Source organism: Gadus chalcogrammus, chromosome 5, assembly GCF_026213295.1.
Source record: "Gadus chalcogrammus isolate NIFS_2021 chromosome 5, NIFS_Gcha_1.0, whole genome shotgun sequence".
Lineage (NCBI taxonomy): Eukaryota > Metazoa > Chordata > Actinopteri > Gadiformes > Gadidae > Gadus > Gadus chalcogrammus.
This window is the reverse complement of record NC_079416.1, coordinates 8,587,177-8,599,736: the sequence shown is the minus strand read 5'-3', so window position 1 is coordinate 8,599,736 and position 12,560 is coordinate 8,587,177. Positions and strand designations below refer to the sequence as shown.

The window sequence follows — 12,560 nt, the reverse complement described above, 5'->3', positions numbered from 1 at the left end:
CTCTCTCTCTCTCTCTCTCTCTCTCTCTCTCTCTCTCTCTCTCTCTCTACATCATACAGAAGGTGGTCTAATATATTTTGCTTACATCAATACGCTCCTCCATATTTCTTCCAAGAGAACAGTGAAGACCATCTAGGATGGGCTTCACATCATGGATGGAGCAGAGGACTCCATCCCCTGCTCCTTTTCATCTGTCAAAGCATCTTCAAAGTGTATCGAGGTTCATCCTGTATCAGGAACTATGTGGAGGTTTTTGTTTGTGCAATTTTGCCAGTGATCACTAAACGTAATGTTTGTCAATTGAATACAGGCATTTGTATGCAGAGTGAGAATGACCCCCTATTTCCAATGGAAATCAAGACAAAACGTGTTAGATTGCATCAAGTAAATCATCTGAACTTTGTCATTATCGCTTTTCTGATCATACAGTTTTGAATTCATGACAGAATGCGATCCAACATTGCCGAGATGATAATCTCCAGACAAAAAATAAGCATATAATTCAAGTCTTAACTGAACTCCAATATGAATGAAATATATTCTAATTGGGCTTTATAACACAAATACAACACATTCTCATGTGCTAGTTCATTAATTCTGCTCATTAATTCAACACTGTACTCATTAATAACAGTGTTTAATTCGTAATAGTGTCGAGGCCGTTCAAAGAAGGTGCCTTTCTGTGTGAATGGGAAAACACCCCGGCAACACATTTTCTAGCACGACTCTTCAGCACACCGCCACTCGAGGTGTTCTCCGTTGTGATTCAGTGAACAATGCAGCAGAGGCCAGCATAAGGGCTGTCAAGCAAATCCATAACATTTCATTCACATGCACCCCAAGCCCATCCTTTCTTTGTAGCTAGCAGTGTCTCTTTTCAGATTTTTTTTTTAACAGTGCTCAGAGGAACTTATCAATGTGATTGAAAAAAAGCATGGGTGGTGTATTTTTTGTTCAGTACTGTTAACCCATGGATAGGTAGTGTAGCGAGATTCATTCAGACAGTGGTGAACATTCTCTGTCTAAGGCAACAATTGGCTGGTATGCAAGATCTAATCTTCACGGCTGAACCAGAAATGTAAACCATTCTTGTTATTCTGAAATATTTGCCAATCTTCCAATGATTCCCCAATCAACCAAAAAAAAATTGTGAATAATTTTGTCTTTTTTTGCCTTGCAAATTCAACGCGACTGTTGAGCGGATGAGTATGTTAATTATCTGAGACAAGATCCCGCTCTTGATTGTATACGCCATATTCCATTTAAGTCCCATTCTTTGCAAAACCATAAGCACGTGATTGTTTGCTGCTGATTGACTTTAGATATACAAAGACAAAGGGCGTTATGAAAGTCACGAGATACACAACTGCATACTGTCCCATGCCAGCTCAGCAAAGGTCATGATTGTACTTTAGTATCATTACATTCAGTGCTACATATTTCCCCACAAAGGAAAAAAAAAAGATAAGATAACATCCCCTGGTCGTTCAAAACACCAATGTTCCAATAGCTAAAGTGTATTTAATTGCCTTTTTCATACCATCTGTAACAAGAAAAAGCATTTACACCAATTATATGTATTGATATAGTTTATTTAAAAATATACATTTTGCTGGGATTGTATATACAAAAAATACAACATGAATAATTTAGTCATAAAAAAGGACAATACGTGGAGTTGGTTAAACACAATGGACAAACATCACAAATAAAAACATTTTCCATAACAAGCACAATTCATTTGTAGAAAATTAAGACGGACCAATACGTTTGCACATACCCCATCTGTATAATCAACACTACACTTCAGTTCAGTTCAGCATATGCATTACATTGATTGCCACGTACATTCGAGACTGGGGGTGAATCCTACGAAGGCCTGGGAACAATAGCACAGCCCTGCCAAACTTCTTTGAGGAGTAACACTGTTTGAAGTATGCCGTCTTTTTAGGGGCAGGAGGCAGAGGGCAAACTCGTTTTTTGAGTTGACACAGTTCCTGACACAGTTCCTGACCCAGTTCTCCTTTATTGGCTCAGGAGAGTAAAAAGACCACGCAACCGAGAGCCACCATGATACCGCCGGGTGCCCTGACGTCAAGAGGATCGATCGGCTGCAGGTGACCCTGGTATAGCCAAAACATGATGCGTTTAGATCAATCATGTCGGGCCTCCCCAAAACCAACAAGGAGCACCAATGCCTTGTCTCCAGTACAGCAGCGGCAGGCTCCCGATACAGACAATATTGACATGGCAAACAGTCAACGGGTGTTGCTGCTGGTGCCAGGGGCTGCAACCATTTTAAATGTGTCCCCATGATGGAGGGTCCGCAAACAGGTACGCAGCCATGGCAAATACAGATTAGTTGAAAAAAAGTCAAGCGATTTTTTACCATCTACCAAAAATAACAGACTGGAGTTTGCTGGAGTTTACCATGGAGGTTTCAATGACAAGGGGTTACAGTTTCTATACTGGATCGCATTTTTTATACTGGGGTACGTTGTGGCTCTGAAATAACCATTCACGGTAGTGGAGTCACAACAACAAACAAGGCAGCTCGCGTCAAACACTTTGCATGTACATTTTGATCAACTGTACAACTCAAATCTACACCAAAACATTCTTGCCTCTGAAAACTACTTTCGTAAGAAAAGCAGGGATTTGTTTTGGGCAAAACCCAGCTATAAATAAGAAAAAAAGAATTATGGCTCCCTTAGCCCTTCATTTGAAGACATTTTGTGGCTCAGGTTTTAGAAAGATAATCTCAACCGAAATGGACTTTAAACGGCCCGCATCATTCGGTTGAATTGTGCAATGTCAGAGATATACAAGCCATGATGGCCATGAATAATAGACTAATCCTTCATTTTAATAAATAGCAATGCACCAATATGGTGAATAGAAATCAAGACACACCAATGGCAATCCAATAAAAGCAGCAGAAAAGTTTCCCTTTCCTGTAATTTACCAATATAAAAACAAGAAATATTGCAATGGTGCCATGAATTTGTTAAAACTAAAAATGAAATAAATAACCGCAATGTTAGTGCTCATCCAGACTGATTCATTGCCAGGGCAGGAACTGGGCCCTGGTCTTTCAAAACATTGTTTGGAAAATAGCACAACATAATCAAGTTTCTAAGATGATACAATGTGGTCATTCTGCATATTAATATTAATACAAAACAAAAACATGGTGAAATTGTCCTTCTTTCTTTAAATTCAACCGAAGAATAGAAAATATGGGACCGCTGAAATGGCTGTTTGTCAAAGGTCCATGTTATCCTCCTTTGCATATTCTTCCACCAGCTCCTCATAGGAGTGGTTGTGATCGGACCCGTCGCTGGTGAACACCGATCCTTCCAACTCGGAGCTCTGCTCCTCCTTGGAATCCGTCTCCGACTCGCAAACGTTCTCGTCGCATGTGGTGACGGACGACTTGGCCTTCGAGGCGCCCCCTTCCCCCTCGTCGTCGTCATAATCCTCTGCGTCGTCGTCGTCCCCCTCCCCCTCCCCCCCCTCGACCTCCAGGTTATTGTTCAACAAGTTCTCCTCGTCGATGAACGTGATGTTGGCGTTCTGGAAGGTGAGCGGCTGGTACTCCTTAGAGTCCCACCTCCTGGAGCCGCCCGCCCCGCCGCCGCCCCCCAGCAGTCCGCCGTGCTCCAGGTCCACCTCCTTGTCCAGCTGGTTCTCGTACATGCGGTCCTGCTCCGCCTCCGCCTCCGCCAGGTCGTCCGTCAGCAGCAGCCCGCTGTCCGAGCCCAGCAGGTAGCTCTTGGACTTGGAGAAGGCCACCCCCACGCGGTCGCTGAAGCTGTAGCGCCGCTTCTGCCGCGGCGACTGCTCCAGGCTGAGGATGGGGTGGCCGTTGTACGACATGGCGTCGTTGCAGCTCTTGGAGCGGCTCATGTCTTTGGAGACCCCCTCGCCGCTGCCGCCGCCACCGCCACCCCCGTCCTTGGAGGGGCCACAGGCGTTGCCGTTCAGGCCCCGGTCCTTCTTGGCGCCGATCTGCTTGATCAGGTCGTTGTAGCCCTCCTGCTTCTTGGACAGGAAGCTGAAGATGTTGACGTCGCTGGGCGTGGGTGGCAGCCGCAGGGAGGCCTTATGGGCCTCCTTGGTGTGGCGCAGCTCGTCCACCGACAGCTTGCGGCGCTTGCGGCGTTTCTTCAAGGCCTTGTGGGCTTCCACCACCATCCGCACCTTCCAGTTGAAGAACAGCGAGAGCCACGCCAGGCCCAGGTAAATCCACACCTCCACGAAGTAGCGGTACAGTGTGGGGTAATCCGTGTTTGGGTCCACACCTGACGGAGCAATGGAAAGGAAAACAATCATCACATTTTATATTGAAATGGTAAACATATTTAACCAAGACACGGTTTTGAGATCTGCATACATGCACAACATTACAATAGTTACCAGCTGCTTATTAAGCCTTTCGCTATGCATGGATTCTGTATTGATACTATTGGTTCCATACAGTTTCTCACAAGGCCAAAAACCATACAGATTCTCACAAGGCCAAAAACAATACAGATTATCATAAGGCCAAAACCCAGTACATTTTTCATTAATCAGAGGACATACCTGCTACTAGGTCTCCAAAGCCGATTGTGGTCAAAGTGATGAATGAGAAGTACAAGCCTTCCACATATGTCCATCCCTCCTGGGACATGAACACAAACGGTGGGAGGACGAGGTGAATCAGGACGCCCCAAAGAACAAAAATGGCTGTGCAGGCGAACTGGGCCTTTCTCTGGGAGAGGGCAAAAAAAGACAACCAAGACCGTAAGAGATTCATTCTGCTCAGTTGAAAACTGACAAACGTGCCTGTGAGTACAAGTGACGGTGGAAGAGGCTGGTGAGCTTACCAGGGAAAGACCTTTCTTGGTCAGGTACTGGCCCAGGTGCTTGGCCCGGCCACCAAAGAACTTCCCCAGCTCACTGATCCAGCTCAGACACAACGGCACACCGAACAGCCCGTAGAAGATGCAGAACATCCGGCCTGCCGGTGTTTTGGGGGCCATGTTTCCATAACCTTCAAAAGTAACGGCAAAGTGGGAAGTCAGGTGTATGTGCTGTAGGTCGCTTTAGGACTAGTATAGTACATGCAGTTTAGTTTGGTTCAGCAGGTAGTGGTACAGTGAAAAAGTACCGTCATATTTGTGCCTCACTCGAGCATCACACTCATTTGATGCATATCTGACTAAGTAAATTTATTCAGTCAGTCAACTAGGAATACAGTAGAGGAGTTACTTTGGGAAACCTGAATTTCCACCTCTGAAGGATTGCAAAAATAGATTTGAAAAGGCTATAAAAGACAAAGAAAACAGTGCTGTAAAAAGCTTGCTAATGACCCCTTGATTACAGCTTCTCCGCCACTGCTACCGTCTTATCTATATGGGTTGTTCGGTGCATTAGGATTAGCACGGGCAAAAGGGCAAACAATATCTAATAAAGTGTGGTCCAGTGGAACAAAGTCAAAAAGGCGGTCAACAATGCTGTAGCGATTACAATACAATTAACACATTTCGCCGGGTGACCTTACATCTTAAATGGGTAAAATAAAATGGAAAAACACTTACCGATTGTGGTGATGACGGTTGCCGCGAATATGACTGCGTTGGGCCAGTTCCAATTGTTGAAGGTCTTTCTGCCGGTGATGGTGACTCCTTGGCCTGAGGCGTCGGCCACCACCTGAGAAGGGAAAATCCCACGGCATGGGTTAAAGGAAAATACCCAAATCCCACAAATACAGCAGCAGCCACTGAATTGTAACCCATCCAAGTCGCTTTAGGCGAAAAGGAAGGGGGCAGAGTGGGGGAGATTTTGTTTTGTCCAACCACATCCTTCCTCCTGGGATACTCTTGATGTTATCACGGACGCACTGATGAGTTGACCAGTGCCCGTTCTAGACATGTACCACACCGGGCCCAGTGCTTCTGTAAGCAGTAAATACTAGCACTTGTGCTGCCAATCAGAGACTGCAGGGAGAGGATCTGCTCTCCCATCAAACCAAAGATGGAGAAGAATACAATCTTATGTTCCTTGTGGATGGGAGTTGGACTGCGCAACAGGATTTTCCTACAACAATAGTTATTTCCACCAAGGCAATTTATAAATGGGGACTGTTTGGCCTGAACGGTGTTTTAAGAGACATAATACTGATATTCCATGTTTCATATATGAATGCTGCCAGTTGCAGATTGCAAAAAGGAATAAGTGCTGCTTGGTTTTTGGCCTGTGCACTGAACAGGCAGATTTCACAAACTATTTACTTTAAAAAATAATGGAGAGGTATTGTTCCAATATAGCAGTAAAAGAAAAATGATTAAATAATATGAAACAAGATGATAAAAAAATGTCCCCATTCAATGTTCACACTGGCGATCAACGCAATCTCATTTAAATTAAAACAATTATCCCATCCTTCTAGGAAAACCTACCAGACCCCATTGTCAAACCCAGGCAGCAGTCAGATTCGTAACGTTTCCCCTTTAATTATATTGGGTAAACTATGTCTACCTGGTGTTAGCCACCCTATCCCATTCAATATCACATCCCTGATAAACCCATGTGCATCAAGAAAATCAAACACAAAAAGACCACGGCACAAAGCATACATAGCATCCCTTTCATTCACACAAGTTCCTTCATTCTCCACTGTCCTCCTTGAGAGGATGAGTTGGGCTCTGCACACTACACTTAAGACTTTTGGTAAACTTTCTGTAATGATAGCTGGTCAGCGACGGTCCTGCTCTCTAATTAAGCAGCGCAAGAGGAGACGTGTTGCTTTGTTTGCTGATTCAACACAAGTCTCCTCCGTAGGGTCTTGTGACGCCTGCAGCGCTGACAAGAACAGTCGCTCAGCTGTGACTGGAGATTAACCGAGTGGGGACATTGCACCTCTGTTAAGTGACCTATTCTCACCGCCTACAGCACATACACTGACGCCACGGTTCTCAAGACTGGCACGATTGAACACAATGCCAACTGTGTGTATCCATACATATACGGGCGCGTGGAGACTGGAGACGCCACGTTTTCACATCTACAGTGTCTTTTGGTTCTTCGTTACACTTAGTGTCCCAACCAGAACATTTATATTTTTAAGCACGCAAATCCATGGACGGTTCTGTAGACTGAGAGGTTTGTCTGCACTGTGTCTGTAGTTTTACAGACGAAGAAGACAAAACGGGGAAAGGGCAGAGTTTAAGACCTGAAAGCCAAAACGTTGGATGCAAACAAAACCACACGGGGCATAGTATGTACTTCCTCAAAGTTCTCCTTTTTTCTTTAGTCATTAATAATTAATTTCTAGCATTCTCTCACATGACAAATCCCAAGGTGGTTAGGACTAGGAGTTAGGGTCATGAGCAGTGAGCCATCTTGACTCCAAACAAGAAGGATAACACATGACCCGAGGTTGGGACCCTCTGAGTTCGCGCCTTAAAAAAGGTCACATGGAGACCAAACCATTAAAAACAGGTCAGCCAGTGGTCAGGCCGTGATTTACAACTGCCTGGAATGTGTTCTGTGGGGCCAGTTTAACTCCAGCAAGCCGTTGGAGCCCTGATTTGGGACGGCCGCTAGAGACACTGGATCCTCACCTGCTGCCTCTACAGTTGTGCAAGTTATTTACGCAAAGTTGTCCAAACTTTGCCCAAATAAGGCTGTAAAAGCAACACCACACTGGACATTAAGAGACAAAATGTGTAATTCTCATTAGGGTTCGTTTTCTCTGCTACGGTGTAAATAACTTGGTTAACAATGTTAAAACGAGACTATACCATCTCATTGTTAAAGAGAATTTGTAGCTACAAGAGACCACATCAGGACTGAGGTATAAAGTGGAGTGTCAAATATATTATGAATGAAGAATGTTTCTGCCAATTATGCATAAGATTAAAAAGTAGGTACACCAATTTGCTCTTCATATCTTTTCCATTTGCACTGAGGGAACATTGTGGTAGAACAGTAAAAGGTTTTGTGATGTCTGTAGTACCAGGCCCACACACTGCAGAGGGTAAATAACATTGCAACCATTTAGCAGTGAACACAGTTTGAACTCATCAATGACAGCCAGCCTGTGTCCTTAAATTAATTGAACGGCTGCGTGAAGAACAGAAAATAAGCTCTCAAAGTTTAATCTCCAACTTGTGATGTTGTTTAACTAACTTAATTATGCCATACCTAATTGACTAAAAGTGATACCACTAACAAAAGCGACCGTGGTTAGCCATCTAGTAAAAATAAAGTAAGGATTCCCACATGTTCACGGTTTGATGAAGGAAAACAGTGGTACAGTTGTATTAAGCATAGAACACTAAACGCTTGATGGCATATTGGGGCTTTAGTTGTTAAAACAGCTCAATGACGCCAATCCAGCTCTTCCGAGTGATTCTCAAATGAAAGTCAACGAAAGTCTTGCTTTTGTGAGGGGAAAAAACTGGCCTATAACCCTGGGACACCAACTAAGAACAAAAGCTGATCATCCACTATCACAGCTGTGTTATAATATCGTAAAAACAAGTTTATGCAGGTTACTGTGGTTTTGTAGCATTTCTAACCACTCTTAATATTATCCAGCTCCTGCTAGTATACTGCATTACCAATCATTTTGTCAACCCAAGTTAAAGCTTTACACTGTGTTTGTTACGAGCTAAGTGTGATCAATAGTGATTCATAGTGTCACTTTTACTTAAGCATTGTCAACTGCTATTCCCCTGGCAAAGACACACACACACACACACACACACACACACACACACACACACACACACACACACACACACACACACACACACACACACACACACACACACACACACACACACACACACACACACACACACACACACGTTAGCAGGACAGCTGGTCTGTCAGTATCGCTTCAGTCCCAAGGTACTTTTCAGCGCTCGGCATGGGCACAGAACTGCAACAGCTGTTGGTGAGCCGCATCACAAAGAAATTAAGTCACTTTGAAAAACAAAACTTCCTGCAACGCAAACAAAAAATAATCATAACATATTTATGGCGTTGGTATGGTGGGAGGGAGCTGACGGGAATGCAGGCCGAGTGTTAAAATGCTGCAGGGAGGGGGCTGTGTGAAACTGAAAGGATATGGTAAATGTGGGACTGAACATGCGATGCTGCCGACCAACAGTGACTAGCACTATTGTAAACGAGGAACAATGATGCTCTTCACCTCTTCCTGATTTGGTATAGAATCAAATGGGCAGGCAACAGCAGTGGATTCTTCACACACACGCACACACGTGTGTGCAGCAGCTGCTCAACAGTCTAAGCCCAAACAGTTTGAGAACTGGGGGGCTTCTTCCAAATTGACTTTTGTTGCTGCCTTGTAGCTTTTAATTTTGATAGGTTTTTCTGTAGAAGCCACCAACTGCCAGTTGGTGGTTATTTGCATTGGAAGAGTTCCATACGGTTGTGTATTGGTTCCCTGAAAGCCATCATGTCTGATAACCCTAACCTCACATACAATCATGCAAAACTCTTTAGGGACCAATTTCTATGAGACAAAACAACACGCCTCCAACCAAGGAGCTATCCCATTTCAATCAAAGACCCACTTAGCATAACATCTCTCCATCACTTAGTTTAAGGCAGCTAGGATGTACCAAATCCTGCATTATGCTAAATTTCCCTATCAGCCAGGCATGTTTCTGAAAGTATTCTCAAAATCGCCCCTTGACTTGGCGATACCAAACATGGGTCAGTAGCACCGTGACTTATTAAAGAAACTGAAAGGAAAGATTAATCCTTAGAAATGAAAGAAAAAAAATACAAAGAGTTTGCAGTGTTTATGAAAAATGTACCACTACATCTAAATCAAGAAAAAACTAAATTTGCAAAATATGCCAATGATTTAGATACGCAAGCAGCCCACGTGCACAACTGAAGCAGAACTCTCCAAAGCAGGATGTCAAGGGTCCAGCGACTGAGGTGAACACTCAAAACGGTTGATCTTGATAAGATAAGTGGTTCCGCTCTCCACAGACGATGTACACGCTACTTGCAAGATTGCAAACTTGCAAGCATTTGCCTCAATCCCCCTAATTACAGTTTCAAGCGGCGAATAAACTTTGTGACGCATTCGGCTATCTCTGTCCTCACTGCACACAGAGGGGGGACAAAAACAGTACTTATGCATGCCATTCTGCGTGCCAGTATCCCAGTGGTGGGTTGTGTTTTTAATGCATTAGCGACAATGCAGCGATTCCTGTCTTAACTTTTACAGAGAGCCAACATCACTGAGCCATAAAATCCAATGTGTGAAACTTACCACTTCAAGGTCCTTTACAGGGCGCAGTGAAACCCTTGTTAATAAAGTGAAGAAAGCCAAATCTACTTTTTCCATGAGAGCCAGAAAACCCTGTTTAAACTGGAACAGACTGGGGGAAAGTTTCCACAATGCAAATTTGCTGGCGATGCAACAAAGTGAGGAAGATGACATCTGCATGTTGCAGGTTAATGAGGAGTGATACAGACCTCCTCCAGATATTGTTTTTTCTGGAGGCCTGTGTATAGCTAAATTTGAAGTATCCAAGTTGATGTGAACCACAGCAAGGTTTACAAAGAAAAAAAACTGCATTGGCCTCTTCTGGAGAATACTTGGTAACTGGAATCTAGATGTCTGAATTATGCTCCAAAACTTTTGTTTTACTACTGTGGGCGCGTTGGATGGCCCTGGTTCCATTTAACAAGTCGGTAAATATAAGATCTGCCATGATGCATCGCTGTTCAACCCAACAGAAAAATCTGTCCTACCCTTTGGCAGCAGCTGTAGCCAAATGAGCCTCAGAGGAGCTGCTAAAGTTCTGCTGCGGGGAGGCCCTGAAGTGAGGGGCCAGAGTGTGAGTGTGTGTGTGTGTGTGTGTGTGTGTGTGTGTGTGTGTGTGTGTGTGTGTGTGTGTGTGTGTGTGTGTGTGTTAAATCCTTCCAATGGAGATTTGGGTCGGGGGGAAAAGGAGACTCGTCGAGACATGCCTGTCTGTGGTCATACTTGCCGGTGGGAAGTAAGTGAAGACAAAGTGCTACAGTTTTTCCTTTTTATGGACTTAGAAAAAGGAAAGTAGTTTCCCGTGCGCAAATGGAACAATTCTCATGAATAGTGTAGCGAGAGAGGCAGGGCGGAAGGAAGTGTTGTGTAATCTTGGAACTGATATGCTGCATAAATCGCAAACGTTGGAAAATGGGAATGTTTGATTATTGCATCATTAAGGGCAAATTAGTACAAAGTAAGAGCTGAACAACTCACACATGTCAGCATGCGGCATACAAAACACCTGCACGTTGGCTTTGTGTATACACACAGCGTGGACAATAACAGCATAGCCTACCGCCAGCGGCGGGGCCAGAGGAATGCAACAGTATCACAATATTATCGACTAACGTTAACTATTGCAACCAATCCAACAGAGTAAAAGTGCTTATGCCATTAACACTAAAAGCAAAAGCAAGGTTTGTTTAAGGTTCATTTGTACTAATTCAAAACATAAAATACAACCTCAAACACATGCAACCAAATTCTGGAAACGAATAAAACAAATGTGCGACCATACCTTGAGTATTTTGTCCAAATCATCTTCTGACAGACAGGGGTAGGCTAGGAGTATTTTTCCTTTTTCGACCTTATAGTCTTCTGCAGCGAGTTTCCAATTAGGCTCTTCGAGAACTTGAAATATTGCTGCCCCAATGGACAAGTAGAAGATTATTGCCGAAGTTAAGAGGGGACCTTTATCTACCATCCTTATGTACAAGGAATCGAGGGGTGGAGAACGCGGGAGAGGGGCCCCTTGTGTAGTCCTTTGGCTATGCCGGGCACATGCTCAACAGGTTGGTCTTTGGGTGAAGGTTTCTTTTCTTCCGCACGAGTCTCTTGAAGAAGTGGTCAAACTTGCCACCTCGGGCAGCATTAGCTCGACAGATGAAATGAATAAAAGTGCTCATCAATTGGGCTTAACGTTTGAAAGAGCGTCTGAAAAGATCTGCCACTGTGTGGGCTGCAGTTGTTGACTCTCCACATGTGCCGCCTGTAGCAACTTAGAGGAACACTACTGTGCTCACCAGACTAGTAGTGAACTGTGTGGGGGAGTGGAGACGAGCACAGGATCCGCCCTAAATTGGGCAATGGGCGTCCCCGATTTCACCAGTTCAACGGCAGGTAATAAAAACATATATGAATAGTCCTGCTATGGATGTGTTACGTTTATATGATTGAAATGCAAGATATGAATTGTACTTTTTATTTTCCCAAGTTGCGTTGAAACAAAACGCCGAAATGGATTTATTTTCCAAGCCAGTTGGCTAGGCCTTGTCATTTAGGTAGTTGTTCAGATCTCCTTCTTTTTTTTTACACCGCACTCCATTTAACTTAATAAACTAAAATCAAAAAGTGGCATCTAGTCTTAAATAATTACTGTTTTAAATACAGAGTATTATGTTTATATTGCTAAATGCAAATAAACAATGTAGGCCCAATAAGGCATGCTGTACCATCGTTGGGGGAGTTTTAGAAACGTACATGGCTGTTCGTG

General features: G+C 43.8%; 1 protein-coding gene across 1 annotated transcript; it reads right to left on the bottom strand.

The window, feature by feature from the left end:
• Positions 1-1,558: 1,558 nt before the first annotated feature.
• kcnk5a (potassium channel, subfamily K, member 5a) lies at positions 1,559-12,127 on the bottom strand. Its single transcript, XM_056590951.1, has 5 exons — positions 11,586-12,127; positions 5,586-5,697; positions 4,872-5,038; positions 4,588-4,756; positions 1,559-4,304 (listed from the first exon to the last, which is right to left on the bottom strand). Exons 1-5 carry the CDS (start codon positions 11,769-11,771, stop codon positions 3,265-3,267), a joined length of 1,674 nt encoding a protein of 557 aa, XP_056446926.1. The 5' UTR covers positions 11,772-12,127; the 3' UTR covers positions 1,559-3,264.
• Positions 12,128-12,560: the final 433 nt, after the last annotated feature.

What these genes read in the sequence shown, in the direction of transcription:
- kcnk5a (XM_056590951.1), bottom strand. Translation starts at nt 11,771, where the DNA reads ATGGTAGATAAAGGTCCCCTCTTAACTTCGGCAATAATCTTCTACTTG. An exon ending in ATTTGGACAAAATACTCAAG is followed by an intron (nt 5,698 to 11,585) that starts GTATGGTCGCAC and finishes TTCCCTTCTCAG; the next exon opens with GTGGTGGCCGACGCCTCAGG. An exon ending in CTTTGGAGACCTAGTAGCAG is followed by an intron (nt 4,305 to 4,587) that starts GTATGTCCTCTG and finishes TTGCTCCGTCAG; the next exon opens with GTGTGGACCCAAACACGGAT.